Source organism: Erigeron canadensis, chromosome 5 (genome assembly GCF_010389155.1).
Source record: "Erigeron canadensis isolate Cc75 chromosome 5, C_canadensis_v1, whole genome shotgun sequence".
NCBI classification, from domain to species: Eukaryota; Viridiplantae; Streptophyta; class Magnoliopsida; order Asterales; family Asteraceae; genus Erigeron; species Erigeron canadensis.
Genome location: NC_057765.1, coordinates 15,065,078 through 15,092,730, shown reverse-complemented (window position 1 = coordinate 15,092,730; position 27,653 = coordinate 15,065,078). Strand labels below are relative to the sequence as shown.

General features: G+C 37.2%; 1 protein-coding gene across 1 annotated transcript; it reads right to left on the bottom strand.

The window, feature by feature from the left end:
• Positions 1–1,536: 1,536 nt before the first annotated feature.
• Positions 1,537–2,664, bottom strand: LOC122601233. The gene has a single exon (XM_043773993.1). It carries the CDS (start codon positions 2,662–2,664, stop codon positions 1,537–1,539), a length of 1,128 nt encoding a protein of 375 aa, XP_043629928.1.
• Between the last annotated feature and the right edge of the window lie 24,989 nt (positions 2,665–27,653).

Sequence of the window (27,653 nt, the reverse complement as noted above, 5' to 3'; positions counted from 1 at the left end):
AGCCAAAATTTTGAACGGGCCAATAAAATGAGGGCTTAACTTTCCACGCTTTCAAAACCGTAGAACACCTTTCCATGGGGAGACTTTCAACAAAACACGATCATCCACATGAAACTCAATTGGTCATCTCCTTTTATCCGCATAAGACTTTTGCCACCTATTTCCCTTTGACCTACTTCTCCCCAACAAATTGGAAATCGACACTTCTTTCCATACAACATTTCATACGGTGGCATTTTAATACTAGAGTGGTAGCTATTGTTGTAAGAGAATTCTACCAAAGGCAAGTAAAGATCCCAAGTGCCTCCAAAATCGATTATACATGCCCGAAGCATGTCTTCAAGCGTTTGAATGGTTCTCTCACTTTGACCATCCGTTTGTGGGTGATAGGCAGTAATAAGTTTGAGCTTGGTACCCATATCTTCATGAAATTTCTGCCAAAAATGAGAAGTGAAACGAGTGTCTCTATCCGAAACAATAGAGATGGGAACTCCATGTCTAGCTACAACCTCTTTTACGTAGATCTTTGCCAACACTTTGGATGATGATGCCTCACGAATAGGAAGAAACAAGGCACTCTTGGTTAATCTATCAACTATTACCCATATTGTATCAAGTTGATTTCTAGGGGTCTTGGGCATTTTTGTGATGAAATCCATGGTGATCTCTTCCCACTTCCATTTGGGAATTTCCAACGGTTGCAACATACCATAAGGCTTTTGATGCTCCGCTTTCACTTGTGCACAAGTCAAACATTTATCGACATACTTCACTACATCACGCTTCATATCGGGCCACCAATATTCTACTTTCAAAACATGATACATCTTTGTAGCACCGGGGTGGATGGAATACTTGTATTTGTGAGACTCATCAAGTAGAACTTGCTTCAACTCACAAGAGAATGGGATCCAAATCCTCCCAAAACATAAAGTAAGGCCACGAGAATCCTTGGTAAAATATTAAATTTGACCTTGAAGTCTTTCTCTTTTTGGATCTCGTTGTAAGGCCTTTTCTTGAGCTTCTTTAACTTGATCAAAGGAATCGTTGGTGATCAAAACCCATAGGGGAGAAACAACTAAGGCATGATGAGAACTCTTCTAACTCAAAGCGTCCGCCACAACATTCGCCTTTCCGGGGTGATACAAGATCTCACAATCATAGTCTTTCAAAAGATCTAACCATCTTCTTTGGCGATTATTGAGTTCTTTTTGCTCAAAGAAGTATTTGAGACTTTTATGATCGGAGTAAATGGTAAACTTGACTCCATAAAGATAACGGCGCCAAAATTTTAAAGCAAAGACCACCGCCGCCAACTCCAAATCATGAGTAGGATATCGTTTCTCATGCTCTTTCAATTGCCTTGAAGCATAGGCAATGAGTAGGAACATTATATACAAAAAATGTACCTGTGATAACATCATCCGTGTTCCTAGCTTGTTCCACCGTGAGTTGGAAGGACCTTCCTCGTTGGTTTCCATGTGCTTGGGCGTTCTACCTCTCTGCTTCCCTTCTTCTCTCCTCAAGTCTTTCCTCCTAGGTCAACTTAGGACACGAGCTTCTTATATGACCCTCCTCAAAGTATTTGAAACATATAATGGGTTTTTGAGGTTTAGACCAACAATCCCGACTAGTGTGCCCCGATTTCCCACAAGTATAACAACCCTTCTCCGCCCCCCTACATACTCCTGAATGATTCTTCTTGTATTGATGGCAAAAAGTAATATTTCTTCTATTAGAATGGTTACCGGAACTACCTTCTTGTCTAGACCGTTTGTTGGGAGAGTTCGTGTCTTCATGTTTCCTTTTCAAATCACTATCATCCACTCTTGACATCTCAATTTCATGATCCCGAGCCACATTCGCCAACATGGAGAAAGACTCTATTTGACGTAAGCTAATCTTCTCCCGGAGATTCTTCCTCAACTTCAAATAAAATTGCTTTTTGAGCAATTGATCATTCTCAAGAATTTCCAGACAAAATTGTGCTTTGTCCAAGAATTGATTTCGGAATTCATTTAAGCTCATGTTGCCTTGACAATCATTTAGGAATTCGCTCCTCAACTTAGTTATCTCGGCCTCCGACCGGAACTCCTTGAAAAACATCTCTTTGAAGTCGGGCCACTCCACATTATCTAACACCCCTTTCTTGATAGCCAACAAACCATCCCACCATCTCTTTCCACCACTCCTTAGCATACCGACCACAAATATAACTTTCAAATGTGTGGGGCATTGACTAGTGCAAAATGCCCCTTCTATTTCCGATATCCACCGAGTACAAACGATGGGATTACGATCACCGTGATACTCAGGTGGGTGGCACACTTCAAAATGTCGAAAAGTAAACTTTTTCTTGTACATTCTTACCCCCGTTACTTCCACATCTTTCTCCTCCCCAGTCTTTTTGCCTTTATCCTTGGCATCCCGCTTTTCAAACTCTCGTTGCACATTAACCGCAACTTCTTCTTTGATCATTTGAGCAATGTGATCATTCAATTCTCCTTCCAATGTTTGATTCAACCTCTCAAGCAAGATAGGAGTATACTTTTCTAGTGCTCTCCCTATTTGATCCGAGATATCCATGCTATTCTCATCAAATACGGGCTCTTCTTCTTCATTCTGTCTATTGTGCTCATCCTCTTCACTATGATTTTCAGCCATACTATAATAAGAGTAGATAAAACTGATTTAAATATACAACCTATCTCTCTACGAGTTAAATACCAAAACCTATAACTTTATACTAAACCAACCCAAGGTTTGATGTCGTTAGTTTATAAATTGTTAGTACTTCAACCACAATAATGTCGGCTTCTTATTGTGCTTTAATAATAGTAAGTTTATAAGCTAGCATCATCAAACACTCTTTCGGTCCCATATAAGATTTTGGTCACCTAAGGTCGATTCTCAACTAAGGTTTAAGTCTAGGCACTCTCTACTCAAGAGAATACCTAAATCCCTTAAACCTCGGCTCTGATACCAACTTGAATGGACTCGACTCCATAAACCAAAAACACTGAAATTTTTTTTTTACACCCCCACTGTGCCGCAGTGGGTTGAGAACTCCCCACTGCGCCGTAGTGAAAAGTCTCGAACCTGCTTCGAGAAATACCCCACTGCGCCGTAGTGGTTGAGACACACTCCCACTGCGCCGCAGTGGGAGAAAACACAAATTGTTGTCATGGGTTCCCATTGTGCGGCAGTGGGCAAAACCACCCCCACTGCGCCGCAGTGGGCACCATATCAGCAACCCTAAAAACTTTTCAACACTTGATCAAACTTAAGTTAATGCTCAGTGCCGCCTTCCGCGGGTTTTGAGCCCCAATACCTCGACGGTGTATGTGGTAGGTTAAGATGTAGGCAGACCTTACCTCTACCTAAGTAGAGAGGCTGCTTCCAATTTCTACCTAGATGGTAGAAAAGGCCCTCCAACCTTTGCATGGGATGAGGATCAAACCCATGACACTTGATCAAACTTGCAACCTTCAAATTTCAAAACACATTTCAGAGCTTACCAACAACAATATAGACACATTTTAAACATATTTACAACAACTAGTTTCAAATCCCATAAAAGCCATCAATGAGTCATTTACCCATTTTGACACCATTTTTGTCCAAAATGCAACTTCCTTCCTAAAAGCTTTACACCTGATCATTTACATAATTTTAACAAAAGTATGACCACCAAATCAAAATGTACTAAAAGCCATGAGGAGAGGGATTTCTAAGCCTCTAAGCCAAAAGTTCACCATTCATCCAAGAATGACCTAATACCTTCAAGTCTTGCAAAAACAACTTCAAGCTCAAATCAACTCTCTCAATTCCACCACACTAGTTCCTTCTTCCGGAGCTACCTATAAAAATGGTAAACTACTAAAATATAAGCAAAGGCTTAGTAGATATACTTGCATAAATTTACGAATATGAAGGAGGGCAAAGTGCAAGAACTTTCACATGTAACCTATGACACCGTCATGCCACATTTACATGCTCACCTTGCACACTAACCACACATATATGGATCCATATAAGCTAAACAATCATAACAACACATCTATCGGGATTCTTAGGCTCCGGAGATTCTTAGGCCTCATAATCACAATGCCCCACATGGGCTCATGCCACATCAATTACCACACATGGATAAATAAATTTCAACATGAAGTGGTCAAATACCACCCATGGACAAAAGACTTCAACATGATGTGGTCAATTGATCAAACATATACATAAAGGTATCCAAATATACTCACCTCCTCCGCAACTTGGAAAATAAAGCTAAAACAATAATGCACAACAAGCTTCAACCTATGATCATATCATAAAAATGCATAAGCTTATATTAACAACTTGACTAGCTCAACCTATCCATTCTCAATCACTAGCCATTTCTAAACCCAAAACCCAACCCATTTGTCATTGAGTTACTTTCATCTTTAACAATAACATTAGGTAGTTCAACCTACCATTTTCATCCACATATCAATAACTAGTAAAATTCATCTTTTCTCATTAACTAACATTTTCACATGAACTTGTCAATTTCATAATCAAGCACATCACATAACTCAATGACAACTAGGTTAACTAAAGAACTGGGAAAAATTAACCATAATTCATATTCTAGCAAAAATCCGCAAATTGGTTCACTCCATGAACACTAAATTCAAAAGAAAGATAAACACTAAATTAGGGGAAACCAATACCTCAACAATGGAAGATAATAGATTAGGGTTTTCAATTCACAATTTTTTCTCCTTTTTCTTTTAATTTTTCGGCCACCACCACAACCCACAAACCCTAACTTTTAATTCTTGAATGAAGATTATTTTGATGGTGATGATTATTATGGATGTTCTTATCCTTGAATTTGAGGAATTGCATGAAAGAAATGATGGGGGAAGAAAGAAATAGAGTCGAAGCATGAGTCATAACCAAAAGAGATGGCTGGCACTTCTTGGAGATGCCACGACCCACCTCTCCAAATGTGGATATTTTACTCGCTATCCGCTAAAATTCCAACTAAATTAATCCCATAACTAAAAACTAAATACTAGGAAATTAGTTTAATGTCAAAACTGAGAAAAGGCTTAATTTCTTTCACCTTAAAATATTGGGGTGTTACAAGAGCACACCTCGGGGCAATGTTCCGGGCGTTTCGGGGCGTCCCCGAGCAAAATAACTAAAAAAAAAAAACGTCGAGCGTTGTGGATTATTCGGCCAACAAGCTCGTTGGATTATATCCGTTTTAGTGTCATTTTGTCATATGTTCATTTTGAATTTCCTTACTAAGCATTTATGAATTCATTTCGGTAATCTAGAAATTTATATATTAATGCTATACCAAGGACGGAGCCAAAAAATTTTCTTATGAGGGAACAAATTTAAAAGTCATTTATCTTAGCTATAAGAGTTATATCTGATAATGTTAAAAAAAAATTGGGCCATAGCTCGATAATAGAACATCAACCCCTAATAGAAATAATATTACAAGCTAATTTTGTAAACATTAATGCAATAAACCCAAAATATATATATAATTTTTATTCAAGAAGTAAATTGTATATATCTTTCTTACATGACTATCATGATAATTATTGATAGTCGCTTGTGAGAAATATATATATTAATAATTTGAAAGAAAATATCGCATACAACTACAATATCATTTTACTACACGTTTACACTCTTACTCAAACAAAGATAACAATTTCTTCAACCTTTTTTTGTTTTGTTAAAAATCAAAACAAATCAAACTATTTACTCTTCCAATGGAAAAAATTATCTCAAAACCAATGACTTCCAAAGGATAGTCTTATGGCAACGAATGTAACATTTGTATGTATTTCTAATTTATTTTTTATAAAGACAAATAACAAATATACCATTTAAATTAAAAAATTATATTGTACCAAGATTGGAATTGTTGTGAAAAAGTGCATTTTTCCACCACTTTGGACATAAATAAATATATGGTCAAGTGACATATATCAAAAACCGTTTAGTGGGTTTTGTAGTCTCTGGCCAAGGCTACACATCCAACTAAGATGCATCCAAATTGGATTAAAGATGAATGAGATATCGAGTCTCAAAGTAGTGTGTTTAGTGCATAAAGTTGAGTTCAAAGCCACTTGTCCCACATTGGTGTGGGAATTAAACTTTCAATTGTCTATAAGTGGAAATTTCTAAGTTATGTCAAGATCTTGAATGTGTTTTACTCTGGCTCCTACCCGCGCGCAGGGGGGGTGTTGAAAACGGGTTTCTGGGTCAAAATTCTCTGAACCAATGCATGTACGCACGACCTGCGGACACAAATGCAGCTCGAAAAATTGGGGCCCGCGCGGGGCGCCTTTTTGCTGCGACCCATCAGAAAACAATCAATTTCAATCACCATTAATTCTGATTAATTATATGAGTTACATTTGTGTGTATATAAGGACCTATCAGGTCTTGAAAGAAACACACAAATTTGTAGCACATACACACTGCTCTATCTTTGCATATTCGTTCTCGTAGCAACATCCATCCCTGTGTTCCGTTCTTCTTTCAGGCAAGTGATCAACGTCCGGCAGTACGCTGCTTTAACCGGTGTACCCGGGGAACAGACGACGAATCTGTTTAATGGAATTGTGTCAAACACAAGCCCGGTTCTTCTATCTTGCAGGAACTTTTTCAGTTTGCTTCTTTTATTTAGTTATTCCATTCTGTTCTTCGTTTTATAGTTTCATATTTTCGTTCGTATTGTAATTTTCTTAAGGAATTACGTATATTATTATACTGTATTTCCAACAAACTTAAACAGATTGGTTTAATAACACGATTTGTTATTAACTTGTTCCGCGTTCTTCTCTCATAATGGAATCTCAACCCATGTTTTCTGCTATTCCCACTTTGGGTGCTCTCACTTCTGGTGATCCCATTTCTGGTGTCTCTGCAGCTCCTGTTGTGTCTGCGATTATGACATCTGCTATCTCTGTTACCTCCATGCTAGTTCCACCATTGCCTACTACGGTGGCAACTCAGGCTGAAAAACCTGAGAAGTTTGATGGTGGGAACTTTAAACGTTGGCAAGTAAAGATGTTCTTTTACTTGACAACGTTGAACCTTGTGAGGTTCCTGACTGAAACTGCTCCCCAAGTCTCTGAAGGGGAGATGGATGCTCAAACTGTGAGCGCGATTGAATCTTGGAATCATTCTGAATTTTTGTGCCGCAACTATGTATTGAATGGCTTGGTTGACTCGCTCTATAATGTTTATTGCAAAGTAAAGACTGCCAAAGAATTATGGGAGTCATTAGAGCGCAAGTATATAACTGAGGATGCTGGCACCAAGAAATTTATGGTGGCTAAATTCTTGGATTTCAAGATGGTTGATTCAAGGACTGTCATGAGCCAAATTCAAGATTTGCAGATTATGCTACATGAAATTCATGTTGAAGGAATGACACTAAGTGAAACATTCCAAGGCTTGCATGATAGAGAAACTGCCACCAAGTTGGATTGATTTCAAGAATTATCTCAAGCATAAGAGAAAGGAGATGACCATTGAGGATCTCGTTGTTCGTCTTCGTATCGAAGAAGACAACAAAGTTGCACAAAAGCAAAGCTATGCCCCAGCAAAGGCTAATGTTGTTGAAAGTGGTCAATCTTCACGAGGTAACAAAGCCAAGGGACGGGTTGAGAAGAAAGGCAAAGGAAAAGGTCCAAATCTTGGAGCCAAAGGTGGAATTGTGAAAAAGAAATTCCAAGGTACCTTCTATAATTGTGATAAGCTAGGTCATAGGGCCAATGAATGCAGACAGCCCAAAAGAGAGACTACTCGCCAAGCTAAAATGGTTGATGTGGATAATCTGGTAGCTATGGTGTCTGATCTCACTATGATGATCTTTGAGGTTAACTTGGTTGGTTCTAATACCAAGGAGTGGTGGGATGATACTGGTGCCACCCGCCACATGTGCTCTGATAAGAATCTGTTCAACACCTTCAAAGAGGTCACTAATGGTGAAAAGCTCTTTATAAGAAACTCTGCCACTGCTGATGTGAAAGGCGAGGGTAAAGTGATCTTGAAGATGACTTCTGGAAAAGAACTCACTCTGCAGAATTTGTTGTATGTTCCAGAGATTCGCAAGAATCTTGTGTCTGGTTATCAGTTGAATAAGTTTGGTTTCAAAATTGTGTTTGAGTCTGATAAGGTCATGTTGACCAAAAATGGTTTGTATGTTGGTAAGGGCTATGCCCTCAATGGTATGTTCAAAATGAATGTAATTGCTATCAATGGAATGAATAAGACCGGTACTAGTTCTGTTTACTTGCTTGAGTCTTATAATGTGTGGCATGGTCGATTGGTCATGTCAATTTTAATTCCATTCGTTGTTTAATTAAATTGAATAGCATACCAAATTTTCATATTGACTCAAATCACAAATGTGAAACTTGTGTCGAAGCCAAATTAACAAGGGTACCATTTAAATCGGTTAAAAGAGCTACCAAACCGCTTGATATGATACACACAGATGTGTGTGATCTAAAATCCATTCCCACGAGACATGGATTTAAGTACTTCATTACGTTTATCGATGATAACACGAAGTATTGTTATGTTTATTTACTAAAAAGTAAGGATGAGGCAATTGAGACTTTTATTGCCTACAAATATGAAGTTGAGAATCAACTTGAAAGGAAAATCAAGGTTGTACGAAGTGATATGAATATGTCTTACCTTTTGCTGAAATCTTTTCACAAAATGGAATACGACATGAGTTCACTGCACCTTATTCACCTCAATCAAATGGAATGGCTGAACGAAAGAATCGAAACTTGAAAGAAATGGTGAATGCCATGTTGGTGAGTTCTGGTGTCAACCAGAACATGTGGGGGATGCCATTCTATCAGCAAATTATCTTTTGAATAAGATACCTCACAAGAAAAAGGATGTAACCCCATATGAGTTATGGTGGAAGAGGAAACCATCCTATGAATATCTAAAAGTGTGGAGGTGCCTAGCCAAGGTAGCTGTTCCACTACCTAAGGCCAAAAAGATAGGACCCAAAACTATTGATTGCATTTTTATTGGATATGCTGATCAAAGTAGTGCAAACCGTTTCCTTGTGCATGAATCCAAGATTCCAGATATACACAAAGGATCAATAATGGAATCAAGGAATGCCTCATTCTTTGAAAATATCTTTCCATGCGTTGCAAAAGAATCTGGAAATTCGTCTAGGGTAGTCAATGAAAGTGTCCAAGATGAGACACCTAATGAGCCAGTCCAAGAGGAACTGGAACAACCTGAGGAAGAAGAAATTGAGCCTAGACGAAGCAAAATAGCTAGGATAGAAAAGTCTTTCGGTCCTGATTTTTACATTTATGTGGTGGAAAGTGAATCTCAAACTTACCGTGAAGCGGTAACTTCCTCAGAAGGGCCTCAATGGAGGGAAGCCATCAAAAGTGAAATAGATTCTATCTACAAAACCATACTTGGGACCTAGTGTATCTTTATCCAAGATGTAATCCACTAGGTTATCGATGGATCTTCAAGAGGAAATTGAAGTCAGATGGCTCCATTGACAAATAAAAGGCAAGATTGGTGATCAAGGGTTACAAACAGCGAAAGGACTTTGATTATTTTGATACATATTCACCGGTAACTCGAATAACCTCGATCAGGTTGGTACTTGCCATTGCCGCCATTAAAAATTTGGAAGTTCACCAAATGGATGTGAAAACCACTTTCTTGAATGGAAATCTTGAGGAAGAGATTTACATGGAGCAACCTGAGGGATTTATAGCTCCTGAGCAAGAAAAGAAAGTGTGTAAGCTTGTTAAGTCTTTGTATGGATTAAAACAAGCTCCCAAACAATGGCATGAAAAATTCGATAATGTCATGCTTGAGTCTGGGTTCAAGATCAATGAATGTGACAAGTGTGTATATGTGAAAGACACACCATATGGATATGTTATCATGTGCCTATATGTAGATGATATGTCATCTCCTAAAGGCAAGGTTTGACATGAAAGACATGGGTTTAGCAGATGTGATTTTAGCGGTTCAAATCACACGAACCCATGATGGACTTGTTTTAAGTCAGTCCCACTATGTGGACAAAATTTTTGAGAAGTTCAATACAAATGACCCTAATGTAGCAAGGACTCCTACTGACACGAGTCAACATCTTGCGAAGAACAGAAGAGAGCTAGTTGAACAATTACAGTACTCAAGAATTATTGGCAGCTTAATGCATTTGATGAGTTGTACAAAACCAGACCTGGCATATGCTGTTAGCAAGCTAAGTACATATACAAGTAACCCAAGTTCAAGTCATTAGAATTGTATGACCAGGTTACTTCGGTATTTAAGGTACACTCGTGATTATGGCTTGCATTATGGCAGATACCCAGCAGTAATTGAAGGACATTGTGATGCAAATTGGATATCTGACACGAATGATTCCAGAGCAACAAGTGGGTATATATATTTACACTTGGATGGGCAGCCATATCGTGGAAATCGTCTAAGCAAACGGTTATTGCTAGATCCGCGATGGAATCACAGTTCATCGCTTTAGATAAAGCGGGTGAAGAGGCATAATGGCTATGTCAGTTTATTGAGGATATACCAAGATGGCCTAGACCGGTATCGGACATATGTATACATTGTGATAGCCAATCGGCAATTGGTTGAGCTCATAGCACAATGTACAATGGTAAGAATAGACATATCAGACGTAGACATAATACAGTACGACAACTAATCTCTACAGGAGTTATCACTGTTGACTATGTGAAGTCAAAGGATAATATCGCGGATCCACTAACAAAAGGCTTAAGCAGAGAGTTAGTTCAGAAGTCGTCAATGGGTATGGGACTAAAGCCCATGCAAGGCTAAGCTTATATGAAGGAAAACCTAACTCAGCTGACTGGAGATCCCAAGATCTGAGTTCAATAGGTAACCTAATTGTATGAGCTGGCGAGGTCACTGTGGGGGGATTTGATAAAACCCCACGCCTTACAAGGGAGTTTATTATAGGGCATAATAATCCTCCTAGTCCATTCCTAAAAGTGACAAGTTATAAGGTTAAGCCTGTAGCTTTTAATGATTCGGGTAGCCTACGTGGTGAATCACCTATGTGAGGGAGAAGTGGGGTCGCTTCTTAGGGTATTGATGGGGGCACAATACTTAATAGATCTCGTAGAACTAGGCGCATGTCCAGTACATAATGGACATAACTATGAGGACTTGACTTTGTCAGGGAGAGTCTTGTGTGAAGCGTATTGTCGCCTACACAAATAGCAGACGAGTTCAAAGGCATCACCGTCTACTCAGAGCCAGTAGACTAAGTGCGTTTCATGAGCGAAGGTTCAAAGGGTTACAGCTACCTTCGTATGCAAGATTCAACTGTTGAAAATTGAATAGGACACTGTTGTTTCTGAGATCGACCTCCATTCATGTGGAGGATTGTTGGAAAAAAGTGCATTTTTTCACCACTTTGGACATAAATAAATATATGGTCAAGTGACATATATCAAAAACCGTTTAGTGGGTTTTGTAGTCTCTGGCCAAGGCTACATAACGAACTAAGATGCGTCCAAATTGGATTAAAGATGAATGAGATATCGAGTCTCAAAGTAGTGTGTTTGGTGCATAAAGTTGGAGTTCAAAGCCACTTGTCCCACTTTGGTGTGGGAACTAAACTTTCAATTGTTTATAAGTGGAAGTTTCTACGCTATGTCAAGATCTTGATTGTGTTTTATTCTGGCTCCTACCCGCGCGCAGGGGGGGGGTGTGCTGAAAACGGGTTTCTCGGTCAAAATTCTCTGACCCAATGCGTGTACGCGCGACCTGCGGACTCGAATGCAGCTCAAAAAATTGGGGCCTGCGCGGGGCTCCTTTTTGCTGTGACCCATCAGAAAAACCAACCCAGTTTTTGACCCATTTAAGAAGGATCTAGAATAAGCTTTTGGTATTTTGTAACTCCTGAAATTATCCTGTATCTCCTGAAATTAATGACAATTAATTATAATCACCATTAATTCTGATTAATTATATGAGTTACATTTGTGTGTATATAAGGACCTATCACGTCTTGAAAGAAACACACAACAACACACAATTTCGTAGCACATACACACTGCTCTATCTTTGCATATTTGTTCTTGTAGCAACATCCATCCCTGTGTTCCGTTCTTCTTTCAGGCAAGTGATCAACTTCCGGCAGTACGCTGCTTTAACCGGTGTACCCTGGGAACAAACGACGAATCTGTTTAAGGAAATTGTGTCAAACACATGCCCGGTTCTTCTTTATTGTTATTACCTTTCTTTTGTCTTGCAGGAACCTTTTCAGTTTGCTTCTTTTATTTAGTTCTTCCATTCTGTTTTTCATTTTATTGTTTCATATTTTCATTCTTATTGTAATTTTCTAAAGGAATTACGTATATTATTATACTGTATTTCCAACAGGAATGGGGGCAGCTGCCCCCAAATTACAAATATACCATTTAAACCTAGAAATTTATATATTAATGCTATACTAAATTGTAATTACCTTGTACGTTTTTCATTTTCATTGTAACTTATTAATCAATTAAGTATAAAAAAAAACACTTTGTACCACCATTGTTTGTACACCAAACCGAGATTAGGTTTAGAAGGGGGATGATGGGTGTTTTTGGTTGTTTGTTGGTGATTCCCCAAAGGTAGAGTGAATCTCTTTATGCCAATTGATGTATGTGTATATCTTACTTGAGCGTTCCAGGGATCTAATTGGTTATGTCGAGGGTGTGTTATCAAGCCCCCCAGTCCAAGGGGATGTTTCTGCAAATCAAACATTGTCTTAGACTATTCTTCCTGAACCAATAATTAATGAGGACGTGCTATGTGATAACCCACCTTAAGATTTACCTTATAGCAAAGGATGTTGGATGGGTATGGCTATGGAAGAGGAAGAGCCACGAAAGGTTTGGTGTACCTTCCTAGTGTGAAGGTCGAGCCAATACCTAGCCTAATGCTAGCCAATTGCTAGCCAATATACCAGCCGAAAGGGAGCCAAATGCCAGCCGAAGTACCCAGCCAAATGCTAGCCGATTTCCCAGCCAAACCCTTAGGAAGTTCCCTTGAGAATGCCTATCCTCAACCCTCAGGAACTTCCCTTGGGATTGCCTCTCCTCAACCCTCATAAACTTCCCTTGGGAATGCCTCTCCTCAACCCTTAGGAACTTCCCTTGGGAATGCCTCTCCTCAACCCTCAAGAAATTCCCTTAGGAATGCCTCTCTTCAACCCTCAAGAAATTCCCTTGGGAATGCCTCTCCTCAACCCTTAGTAGTTCCCTTACCCTTGGAAATAAACCTCAAGCATAAATTATTTCCATCTTATAACCAAGGGAACAAGGATCGGTCGATATTCATATGAACATAATATAAAAAGTATATTATAATTCGGGAATGTTCTAATTATTCCTCGTACTGACATTTTGGATTTAGGGGCCAGGCCCATATCGTGCCCAAAATACGATGTTGCCCTAATTCATGCCTATATATACATCCAATCATTATATGTCAGCACATTCAATTCAATACAATTTTACACACAATCATATTCATACAATACAATCATTCATTCTTTCAATCAATCAAAAACACATACATCTTTCTAGAGAGAGAAACCAAAAGCTTTCTCACTCTAGGTTATCCTTTTATCACCTTAGGTTCGTGAAGAACTTAGTAGGTTTGCACTCTATAATTGAGGAGATTAAATGGATAACACGGTAAAATCTCTTTTGTGATTGAGCCTAACATTCAATGCTCAAACATTGGCGCCATCCGTGGGACCACTGATCACTGACGGTTTTTTTTGTGTTCTTGCAAAGAAAACATCATCTTTTTTCTTGTTTATTCGTTGTTTGTTTCTTAGATTCACATTGAAGAATTTACTCTTGTGTCTCAGGTTGTGCCTTCTGGGTTGGGGAAAGGTATTGAGGGAGATGGATCTCCAATAATAAATTTGGAAACATCTGAAATTTCTAATGTTCAAAATATGGTTTGTAGATGCAGATTCGTTGTGACAATCGCAACATAGATTTGATTATTGTTTACGTTTTTATGAACTTGTTTGTAATCATTTAAATAAGAACTTGTGTTGATATTTAATGATTACGTTTAGACTTCTATATTATATCTGTTTATGTTTTGTATTGTATTTGTGTGTTATATATTGTTTTGCAGGTACAAGAACATAAAATCAAGATTTATAAGCGTTGTAGAACACTTAAACGGTGATTGAATGTTATGTACGAGTCAAACAAAGTCAAACAAAGAACTAAAGGTCGTCCCTCGTGCTGACGTCATCAACATGTAGAACGATTAGTTATTGTTTCGGGCCTAATACGTAATTAAGGCCTTACCCACACGATCCAATACGTAACTAGTATAAATACAAGACCTAATCTATGAAATTAGGTTAATCGTTTTCGAATCTTGGTTAATAATTTACGAATTTACGAGCTAAGGTTAATTGTTCCTTCGTGTAGCCTCTTACACGAACCACAAGAGGATTCCGCACTCTTGATATAACGGAAGGCAATTGCTTATTAATCAACGGAAGGCAATAGCAATCTAGTTATCTCAAGAGGATTCCGCACTCTTGATATAACGAATCACGTCTTATTACGATCCATGCAACAATAGGGCACCTTACAAGTGGTATCAGAGCCCTAAGGTTGATTACTAGAAGGTTTAAGATCGTTTGATTGGCTATTGATTGCAATCTCGTTCGAAATTCGTGTTAATTCGTCTCTTCGTGCTCTCCTTCGGGTGTTACTTCGTGCTTACATCAGCACGAGGTATACTTCGCGTTCGTGCTTACGTCATCCAGTAACTTCGCATTTACTTCGTGCCACATCAACACGAACTACCCTTCGTGACTTAGGTCGTGACGTGTGTACTTCGTATTTCACTTCGTGTGTAGTGTGGTTCGTGTCTTACTTCGTGTGAAGTGTACTTCGTGTTTCACTTCGTGCCACGTATACTTCGTGCTTCGTGCCATGTGTACTTCGTCTTACACGAACTTAGTGTTATTTCGTTTAATTTGTTAACAAAAGATTCAAGATGACTACTTTACCAGCTGCCGCAAACTCACCTAATGCCTTACTTATCAGCCAGATGATCATGCATGATCATGAGGTTGGTCAGGGTAATACACCTCCAAAGCTTTTCCGTATGGAGAATTATTGGATGTGGAAGAGACGTTTTGAAGACTACATTCGTCTCACTGACATGGAAATGTGGCTAGTAATAACTCAAGGTTTTGATTGGCCTTCATATGAGAAGAACGGAGTAATCAGTAGGTATACTTATGCTGATATGCCTATTGAAGAACGTAAAAGATATGCTGTTGAAGGGAAGGCTTTGTCAACTCTGACTATGACATTGCCTCAAGATAGTGTACATCTGTTTAAAAAGTACACAACTTCAAAGGATTTATGGGATGCTCTCGAAAGGTATTGTGAGGGTGATGTAACTTTGAAGAAAAATCGTATCAAGCTTCTCAAGCGTCAATATGACGCCTTTAATGGACTGAAAGGGGAATCTCTTGATGAGATTATTATTCGATTCAGTCATCTAACCACTGAATTGTCATACTTTGAAGTTTTTTATCCTCGAACAGAGTTAGTTGATAAGTTTCTGGATTCACTGCCTAAAACGTGGACTGATTATGCTCATCAACTTCAAGATGATCAGGAATACAGTACATGGGATTTTGAGAAGGTAGTCTCTAAGCTAAAGAACAGAGATATGAAGAGAAGGATTAAGGATACTCACTCGGATTTTACACAAGATCCATCCTTATATCATGCTAAGTCTGTTCATTTAGCAAGTTCCAGCTCTGCAAACAATGCATTTCTAAGTGGTGCACAAGCTACACCAATAGTAGATGATGATGGTATTGCCGGATATGTTGCTTATGACAATACAAATTCAAATGTTAAGAGCAATGCACAATCTTTCCATTCTATGCCAATGAGTATGAGTTCTGCAGAAGGAAGAATGAGTATTTACTCAGCCTTTTGTAATGCTCATGAAGCATTTATTGGGGGAAAGGTTACTGATCCTGCAGTAATTGATGAGGATTACAATCAAATAGATCCTGATGATTTGGAAGAAATGGATCTACAATGGCAGCTTGCTATGCTTAGCATTAAAGTCAGAAGGTTCACTCAGAGAACTGGTAGACCTATAGGTAATGGCACTAAAGGTTTTGACAAATCCAAGGTGAAATGTTATAATTGCGATGAATTTGGTCATTTTGCAAGAGAGTGTCAAAGGCATAAAAGGATTGATAATACTGTTGCTGGTCGTCAAAATTATAATAAAGGCGGTGTTACACCAAATAATCATAAGACGCAAGCAATGATTACATATCCTGTTACTGCACAACAGCCTGTTTCATCACCATTTTCGGATTCAAAGGCTGTTGTTGTTCAAAATCCAGATGGTACTTATCAATGGGATACATAATCCGATGATACCTCGAATCATGCCTATATGGTAGAATTATATGATGAGGTAGCCGCAACGATTGATTATGCTGTATACTCAAGTGAAGAAAGTGCATCTGAGACAGTACAGAAGAATATGTGTAATGTTGCTGAGACAGTAACATCTGAGAGTGAACAAATGACTGCAATAAAAGCATATGAAGAAAAGAAAGAGTCATCAAATCCTGTTGATGACATTTCTATGCAGAGCATCGAAGAATAGATGAAGAACTTTGAGATACCTGAAGGTATGACAACCGAATACTTCGTTGCATACATGGCAGATTGCAAGGCTGCAGATCAGAAGGTATCATGTTCTTTATCTTCTATAATTGATGTATGTAAAATGGTGTCGGACTTAAAACTTGAGGTGCTTATTTTAAATAAGTCAGTTATTAACTTAACTAGTAAGAACAACATGTTTAAAAAGGAAAACGACTCTTTGTTTGCCAAAAATTCTGGTTTGGTAAAACAAGAAAGTCTTTATCAAGATAAGATTCGTGCATCTGATAAGGATATTCTTGCATTAAAAGAAAAACTAAAGGAGTCAGTTCTGATGGAAAAAGTGGGAAATGAACAATATGCTCAACTAACTGAAGATTTTTCTAAAAAGGAGAAAGAATTAGTTGACGCAAAATTGGAGATAGTTAAGCTTAATACAAGACTAGATGATAAAAGTGGTTTGGGTATTAGTTATAATGAAGTTAGAGGTCCGTTCAATGATAATTATACAGAATCTCTAACGTAGCTCACTGAAAAGATTGACAATGGTGTAATAGATCCAATCATTTCAGAAAAACAAAATGTTGATCAAAAGACCCCTAAGAGCTCTAAAAAATCGATTGATAAAATTAAGGAGCTTAACAAGAAACATAAGCTTGAAAGCTCATTTGTTAAACCAGTGGATCCTAAGAATGGAATTTATGATGTTAGTACTTCTAAAGGATCTAATCAAGTGAAGTCAACTTGTCCTGTTGATAAAAACATTAAATGTTTCACAATGAAAGGATGTGATACTGTTTTTACATCAGATGAAATTGATTTTGAAAAGATCGATCATGACAAGATTGACAAAGTATGGAATAAGGATGAATCTACGTCTAGTGAAGTTCCCTTAACTCCATATAAGACTCATAAAAATTCTCAAAAGAAAGTACATTTTTCGGGTAAAAATGAGTCAACTGGTTTGTCAAAAGAGGAGTCAGCCACAATTGAACTTAAGGAATGTTTAGGTATGACTTCAGCTGAGTTTTATGTTAAAGCTAAGAAAGCAAGAGCTAAGAAATCGTGTTTCTATTGTTATGAAGTAGGACATGTTTATAGTTGCTGTCCAAATAGGAAACGGAGATGTCCTGATAAGGGTATGTCTTCTGGTGGATCTAGTGACTCAGATGTTGTTACTCATAATAATAGGTCTAAAACTCCAAAACGACAGGGACCTTTACAGAATACTACTTTTAGTAGTGTAAGTCCGAGTCGTTCTCGTACACCTCAAAGGAGTAATTCACCTAGGAAGATGACTCAACAAAATCGATCCCCTCCTGTTAGAATTAATAGTTCATCTAAATTCTACGATCGATTAGGGAGTCAACCTAGATTTGGTACTTTCTCACCAAGGAATTCTCCTCCTAAGACTCGTTTCACCTCACCTAAGAAACAGTCTATGACACCATCTTCATCCAAGGCTCCATTAAAGAGCGATGGATATTGGACCGAATTAATCATTAGAGATGAATTCGGCAAACCTAAACCTCAAAAGGTTTGGGTTCCCTTCAGAAACTAACCATCTGATCGTCTAATGTGCAGAGAGAACCAAGGAAGCCTATTAGTCTTTGGTATGTTGATAGTGGATGCTCTCGGCACATGAAAGGGGACAAGAACGTTTTGTCCAACTATGAAGATGTAAATGGTTCGTATGTTAGTTTCGTTGGTCCCAAGGGCGGCAACATCTCGGACCAAGGTGATGTCAATGGGAAGATTATGCTGGAGAAAGTCAATTATGTGGAACAGTTATCACATAATTTATTAAGTGTTTTTCAGATTTGTGACAAGGGTAATACTGTCCATTTTAATGAGAAAGAAGCACTTATATTGAAACCGGGATATGTTATTCCTGAAGACTGGATCCTGCTGAAAGCTCCTAGGAATAGAGACATATATGGCCTTGTGTTAGGTGTTGATAATCCAGAGGAGTCTGTTTGCTTGTTATCAAAAGCAAACGAATCTGAATCGTTACTATGGCATAGAAGAATGGGACATATCAATTTCCGAAAGATGAATGACATTGTCAAACATGGTTTGGTTGAAGGCGTTCCCATGAAACGGTTTGGAATGGAAGATAAAAATGTGTACCTTGTCTGAAAGGTAAACAACAAAAGTCTACACATAAACCGAAACAAGAAAATTCTATTGCCAATACTTTCGAGTTACTTTACATGGATTTATTTGGTCCAGTAAATGTAAGAAGTATCGGTGGGATGTATTACTGTTTGGTGGTTACTGATGATTACTCGAGATTCTCATGGGTATTCTTTCTTAAGTCGAAAGACGAAACTCCATAGATTTTGATAAATCTCTTTGTCGAAACTGAAAATATTTATGGAGTTCGTGTTAAGAGAATCAGGAGTGACAACGGAACTGAATTTAAGAATAATGTGATGGATGTCTTTTGTTTGTCAAAGGGAATTCAACATCAATACAGTTCTCCGTATGAACCACAACAGAATGGAGTTGCTGAAAGGAAGAATAGGACTCTAATCGAGACAGCCAGAACTATGCCTGCAGATTCAGGGCTTCCTACTATGTTTTGGGCAGAAGCGGTGAATACAGCTTGTCATATTTTAAATAGGGTTACTGTAGTTAAGCGTCATAATAACACATGTTATGAGCTTCTACATAAGAAGAAACCGAATTTAAAGAATGTTGAACCATTTGGTGTACCGTGTACTTTCTTGAAGTATCTACCTCAGTCAAAGTTTGATTCAAAGGTTGAAGAGGGATTTCTCATGGGTTATAAACCGGGAACATCAATTCGACGGGTTTACAACAAACAGACCGGCAAAGTTGATTTGGGAACAAATGTCAAGATTGTCAGTCATAAGCCTGCTATACATTTTGGAAGTGGCAAAAACTTCGATTATGATAGTGTGTTTAATTCACTACATGGTCCTGATTCTTATTTAGATCCTGATACAGTTGACGATGTGATTATATTAAGAGATCATATGGATAATACTCCTATATCTCCGCCTACTCGGAATGTCGATACTACTCCAGTCAACGTTCAGTCTACTATTGATGTTGATGAAAGTGGTAAGGACAAGGATAAGACACCAGATTCAGACAATATTGAACCCGCAAACACTACACCACCTACTCCATCGAAGGTTACACTGCCTGATGATGATCCTATTTCTGAAGAATCGGAAGATGAATTCAATTCTCCTGAGTTTCAGATTAGAACAAAGTTAGGAGATAGTTTGAATGTTGATTCGGTTCCTCAATATCGAATTAATAAGGATCACCCTGTTGAAAATATTCTTGGAAATGCTACAGAACCTGTTCGAACTAGAAATCAGTTGAATAAGGATTTAACTAGTTTGTTCTGTGACGTGAAAGACACTGGATTGATAACTGAGTGTTTATATTCTGGTTTCATTTCACAAGTAGAACCTAAGAATGTTAAGGCAGGACTTCAAGATCCATGTTGGGTTGAAGCTATGCAAGAAGAATTAGCTCAATTTGAAAAACTTGGAGTTTGAGAGTTAGTAGATGTGCCTAGAGGTAAAGAACCGATTGGAACTCGTTGGGTATATAAATGCAAACGAGATGACAAAGGGATCGTTACCAGAAATAAAGCACATTTGGTTGTTCAGGGGTTTGCACAACGACAAGGATATGACTATAACAAAACTTTTGCACCGGTTGCTAGAATTGAAGCTATAAGGTTATTTTTAGCTTTTGCAAGTTTCAAATGTATAAAGGTGTATCAGTTAGACGTTAAGAGTGCCTTCTTGTACGGTGAAGTCAAAGAAGAAGTATATATCCAAAAAGAGCATATCGATTGGATAAGGCTCTTTATGGATTGCATCAAGCACCCAGAGTGTGGTATGAAAAGTTGTCAACGCACTTGTTGACAAATGGATTTACAAGAGGATCGATAGACAGCACATTGTTTATCAAGTGGAAGAAGCGAGATTATCTGATTGTACAAGTTTACGTAGATGATATCATTTTTGGTTCATCTAATATAAAGATGTTCAAAGAGTTTGAAATGAGCATGAAAAATGTTTTTGAAATGAGTGCTATGGGGGAATTACAATTTTTCCTCGGACTACAAGTAGATCAACGGAAAGATGGATTCTTTATTCACCAGTCTAAGTATGTCGATGACATCTTGGAGAGATTTCAAATGCTAGAGTCCAATATGGTACTCCTATTCAGCAAAATCATGGTTTAGGGGTGCTTGATCCAAAAGATGAACTTGTGGATGCAATTTATTATCGTGCTATTATTGGCTCATTGATGTATCTGACTGCTTCGCGTCCAGATATTATGTTCGTTGTTTGTCTTTGCGCTAGATTTCAAGCTAGTCCGAAAGAGTCACATTTGACTGCAGCAAAACGTATTCTACGTTATCTTAAGGGAACCCAAGGGCTTGGTCTATGGTATCCAATGGGAGGAACGTTTGAATTTGTTGCATATACTGATTCGGATTTTGGCGGTTGTAACAATGATAGAAAGTCTACGACTGGAGGTTGTCAGTTATTAGGAGGACGATTAGTATCGTGGCAATGCAAGAAGCAGACATGTGTTGCTCAGTCTTCATGTGAGGCAGAGTATATGGCTGCTGGTAGCTGTTGTTCCCAGGTATTGTGGATTCAGCAACAACTTCGTGACTACGGTATAGATTTTCTTGATACTCCTATTAGAATAGACAATAAGTCAGCAATAGACATTACAAATAACCCTGTCATGCATAAGGTCACCAAGCATATTGATATTAGGCATCATTTCTTGCGTGATTGTGCCCAAAAGAAATTAATTCATTTGGAAAAGGTTATAACCGATGATAACTTAGCTGATTTGTATACCAAAGCATTTGATAAGACTCGATTTGAGAAGTTAATTCTTCTCAATGGGATGAAGAATACTGATTCATATTAAATCTCTCAAAGAACTAATTTTGTAAGTTTGTGTCTGTAAATAGCTAGAGTCATAAAAATACAAAAAGAGTTCTTAGTGTTATAAAACCATAAAAATGTGAAAAATGACAAAATGACAAAAATATGAAGAGATTTAAGTTAATACTGTAAGATGTTTAGAAGTGAGGATACTTAGCTTTTAAGTCTGCTTAATCGTAATATAACTGCTTAGTTCAGTGATTACAATTTGGGATATATTGGTAGACACAAAGTAGCAAGGTTTCCTTAATCTGAACTTAAATTATACAATGTTCTTGTGGGAAACATATTCAGATATATGGCTGAGAATGCTTGCTTTTCAGTAATGAATTGATCTGGTTCTTAAATTTTGTGAAAGATCTAGCATTACTATAAGAATTGTTCAATATATAGGCAAAAACCTCTACCAATCATGAGCATGAAAGTAAATGTGATATTGTTATGCAAATGAAATGAATGAAAATTAAGGGGCTAATGTGGTCTTTGAGATTCGGACAAGTATGTCCTCGGGGTGTCTTCGTATACCTAGCCTACCTAAAGCTTCCAACTTGGGATAGGTTGTCAGAAAGTTCGCTACATGGGTCTCATAGAAAATCACGGGTTCCTTATAAATCATGAAATGCAAAAGCAAATAAGTGAAATCACAAAGTAACTAAATTCAGTTATCTAAATAGTGTCTCATGATTTGTTAAGGATGTTTTTGAATATACATTGAATTTTTGTTATCTTAGTGCTTGTATCGATTACGGAAGTATATCTGAATGTGGGTCACATAAGTTCGCAAACTATTCAATGGCATATTAGGCTACTCGGGTTACATGGTGATTGTCTTTGGCCAGGGTATGTCGAAAGTGTCATAACTCAAAGGAAACTGGAAGTACCGAGTGTTTAAGAGGACAAATATACCGGTAATCGTGGTTGAATCACTGTTCATAACTAATAATAAGAGAATTATTTCTCACTTGCAGACTTATGTATATGCTAATCTGATCTAATCTGCAAAAACTTAGAATTTCTTGTAAATATATAAAGTAGCTTAGTTTATTTTTATTTTTATTTAGTTTCTTTTATTTTTATTTTTGTACTAAGTGACAGTTTGTGTGTCAAACTAGTTCTTATTGCACGAGAGATAGCCCCCAATTCCTTAGAAATCATAACTTTTGAACAACACTCAACACTTAACACCTGAAGAACACACTCTTGATCCAAATTCTCTCTCAAAACACATACAAACACCAAGAACACACACACTAACCAAACGCCATTGTTGATGTGAATTCAAATGATAAAATCGTGTTGCTACATGTGGTATCAGAGCAAAACATCATTTTGATGTCGATCCATAACTGAATTCAATCACAATTCATCAAACAATCACTCTATAATTCGGTTTTTAATCCTGTTTCTGTTCGTTTTTTTTCTCACTGAAAATTCAATACTAACCTCTCAAATCACATAAAATCACAAATGTTTGTTCACCGATCGATTTCTCATAGTTAGTAACATAATCCTCTCAAGTTTCGTGTTCTAATTCGATCTGGATCAAAAGTTCAGATTTTGAGTTTTTGGCGCTAAAATTTGGGATTTGATTCTGTTGTGTTATATGCTAAATTGTGTTAATCTGATCGTTGTTGAGGTGAAAAACAAACTGTTTGCAAGTTGTTTCATGTTCCAATTCTCAAAAAATCAAAACATATTGAAGTTCTAAAAATCGTCAATGGAGTTGTTCATACTCCGAGGTTGAAGACGACTGTGTGAAGCTAAACGATCTCATTTAGATCGTTTTAGTTTTTCTTTCCTTGGTACTTACATTTCAGTGGTGTGGCTTGTAAAACGATTCAAATTTGATCGTTTTGACAAGTGTGGGTGTGGTGAGAAGAGTTGATTGTGGCTAACTGATCCTTTGGATTGGTTCTGGTCAATTCAATTTCTTGAAATTAATCAAGTTGTTGAGAAATCCTGAAAAGAAACCAAAATGATCTTTTTTAGATCGTTTCAGTTTTCTTTGAAACCAGAACGATCTCTTTTAGATCGTTTCAAGTTTTATTTGAACATTCTCTGGTTTGAGTAATTTGTGAAGAGTTGTGTTTGGGAATCATAATATTCTTGGGTAACTGATCTTCGTGATTGGTTTTGCTCAATTCATTTCATTCTAATTCATACCAAAACTCTGCACAAATCATTTCAGAATACTTAGAATTTTTCTTCAAATTCTAAAGATCGTTTCAATTTTAAATCGTTTCACTCCTAGTTTAATTTAGATCGTTTCAAGTTAGATCGTTTCATTTCTACATTTAGATCATTTCAATTTAAATCGTTTCATTCCTACAAATTTAGATCGTTTCATCATCACTTCTTCTAAATCATTTCTTTCACTTTCTTAAAACGATTTCCATTCAGATCATTTCATTTCATTCCAAATTAGATCGCTTCAATTTCTTCTTCAAAAATCAATTCAATTCTCAATTCAAATCAATTTCAAATGACTACTCGTGAAGCATTGTCTCTAGGTACTGATACAAGACCTCCAGTTCTTTATCGTGGTAATTATGGAATTTGGAAGAAAAGGTTCATGGATTATGTGGAACGTCAAACTAATGGTCACATGCTTAAGGAGTCAATCATCAATGGACTTGCTATGCATCGTCATCCTACTACCGGTGCTATTTTGACTCCTGATCTTTTGAATGCCGAACAAAGAAATCATACTGCTGTTGACAACAGAGCTAGATAATGCTTGTATCAAGCACTTCCTGATGAGATTTATGGCTCAGTTGATTCTTATGACACAGCAAAGGAGATTTGGGATGAAGTTGCTAGACAAATGGAAGGTTCTGATGTAACCTCAACAATTCGACTGACAAATGTCTTAACTGAGTTAGACAATTTTCAGAAATCACCAAATGAATCTCTTGAGTCCGTGTACTACAGATTTTGCAATGTGATCAATGAACTGAGAATGAACAAGGTCAAGAAAGATGAGATTGAGCTGAACATCAAATTTATCAAAGCACTTGGTTCCGAATGGGAAGATTATGGGACTCAAATCAAACAACATCAAGATCTGACCAAATTCACCATTCATACTCTTTATGAATCTTTCAAGTTGAATGAGCCATGAGTTCTAAGCAAATATTCACTCAACAAAGTGCCAGAAGTTGTATCTACTGATCCTTTGGCATTGGTTGTTGAACGAAAGGTTTCTGAGGCTCTTAAAAGACAAATGACTGTTGTTTCTTCGTCTGATGAGGAGGGAGAAGATTACTTGGCTCCAAGAGATGGTGTTCCTGATGAATTCTACCAAGCTCTTGCCGCTGTGACTAAGCATTTCAAGGAAAAATATTTCAAAGCGAGGCCAACTAACAACAATCTTCGAACTTCATCAACAAGTGCATTTCCAAAGAAAGAACAATATCATCACAAGAGTTTTGAACAAGGTGAAACAACTGGTTCCAAGAAAGGAGATAAGAAAGCAAAAACTGAGAAACAAATCGTGCAGAAAGGAAAAACATCTGACAAAAAGTGTTATAACTGTGGAATTCCTGGTCATTTTGCTGTGGATTGCAAGTTGCCTCGCAAGAACAATTATGAATACTACAAGCAGAAGATGCTCCTGGCAAAGCAAGTTGAAGCCGGTCAAGCCTTCATTGCTGAAGATGACAAGTGGCTTTTACTGACTGATGATGAAGATGAAGATCTGTCTGCCAATGTATGTTTCATGGCAAGGTTGAGCAAAGACAAAGTGTTGGAGGCTGACAACACTGACGAGGAATATCCCGGTGATGAGGTAAATCTCGACTCTACTTTTTCATCAATTAAGGATAAAGAGTCTTGTAGAATTGCCTTATCAAACTTGACGAATCATTAGACTTCTTTAGCCAACAAAAACAAGAAATTGAAAAATAGCATTTTATTTTCAAAAAGGGAGTATACAAAACTTCTTGAAGAAAATTCTAAACTACTTTTTGAGTATGATGCTATGAAACAAGAATTTCAAAACTATAAAGAACAAATGTTGGTTAAAGAATGTGAAATGAATGCGTCTCCTGACTCTAAGTTATTGGAAAAGTGTCATAATTTAGAAAAGACCATTCTTGATCTTGAAAAAGCCAATCAAGATCTTGAAGTTCAAAAGACCAATGAATGGCTTCGTGCAAATGCGAGACAAATGGATGTTGATATTCTGAATAAGAAGCTTCAAGAAGCTACACCAAAAACACTTGAACTTGAAAGAAAAGTTTCTGATTTAAATCATAACTGTTTTTTAAAAGGCATTGAGATTGAAAATCTTGAAAGACAAATTGAGGAACATAAAAAGAATATACTTTTCTATCAAGAAAAGTTGTACAAAGTTGAACAAAACCCTCTTTTGGATTTCACTGCCTATTTCAATAAGTCAAAGATTGATAAATCAGAACTTCTTCTTGGGTTGGGATTTCAGAATATCACTCCATTGCAAAAAGCCAAAGACAAGATCGAACCCTTGTATGATGAAAAGTTTTTGAGACTTGGTATGGTTCAACAATTCATTCGTCCATTGGATGACGAATTTGAGACTGATAAAGTTGAGAAAATTAAAAACAATAAATTTTTGGTTAATTATGATGCCATCAATACTTCTTACGAAACGAAAAAGTCATCAATTTTTGAATTAGAAGAGATTGCGTCTAATTTTCAAAACCAAGAATCTGTCGTTTCCCCACCTAAACCAACTAAATTGTATGTTCCATCCACATTTTTGGAAAAACAAATAGAAGGTTTACAACAAAAGGTGGAATCTCAACAAAAACTTATTAATAATCTACAGTCTCAAAGTCCGAATTCAAAGAATGAATCAGTTGTTGTGGATATCAAGAAAGTTTGTGTGAATGTTTCTACCCAAACTGATTTCAGTATTTTAGTAGACCATTCCACTCAGACTACTTGTGTTTCATCTACTGTTTCCTCCACCCAAACCTTGACTGATTCTTTTGAGTGTTCATGTCAAAATGCTGCTACTGTAATAGCTGATGATTATGTGCAATCTGATTTATCTTATGACGAACTTGCGCATAGTTTAGTTTTGATATGGTACTACTTTAGGTTTTTCACTTGTGAGTTTCCTAAAGAGTTAGTTGTTCACCCTAAGCTTTGTGCTAGTATAGGTGTTGATACTTCTACTCAATTTTCTTGTGAAACCAAAGATGTGTCGGTTCAAGTTGATTTCATTCCTCAGATTACCAATAGTGTGAAGTTGGAAAACAAGACTCCTGATTTTTCAAAAATCTCTCCAATTTCACCATTCACCAAAAATGATTTTGATAAATTCATGGAGGGAGAATATGTTTTTGATTCTGAAACTAAGAAAAAGATTGAATCTACCAAAATCAAAGTTGAATCAAAAGAGGAATCTCCAAAATCGTTTTTCAAAGCTCCAACTTCATATTATTCAAAGAAACGGGTTATTTCCAAACTCACCCCGGAAAAGCATGTTAAAACCAAACAAGTTGAGACCATTCCCAAAATCAAATACAACAAAATGAAACTTCTGGAAATCAATTCAAATGTTTCTTCGTCTAGCTCTCATTCTAGTTCAATTTCTAAAGTGTCTAGGACTAGCTCTGTTTTGCTAACTAGGGATACTACAAATGGTGCAACTAGATATAGGGATAGATATGGCTGGTTTTCTCACGAAAAACCTAAGAAACAAGAAGTTTCTGCACCTTCAAAAGAGTCTAAAAAGATAAAAGTGCTTTAAAACTCTCGTTCTAATCTTCTTAGTGTCAATCCAACAGGTGGAAAGAGCTTGATTAGTAAGTCTAAATGGGTAGCTAAGTCATTAGTACCTAAGGTCACAAAAGTTGAGAAAAAGGGGAAAAGCGGGTAGTAAGAAGAAGCTTGTTTCTGATGTTTCAAACAATTTATCTTTTAAGTCATCTTTGAAAACAAATGTTAA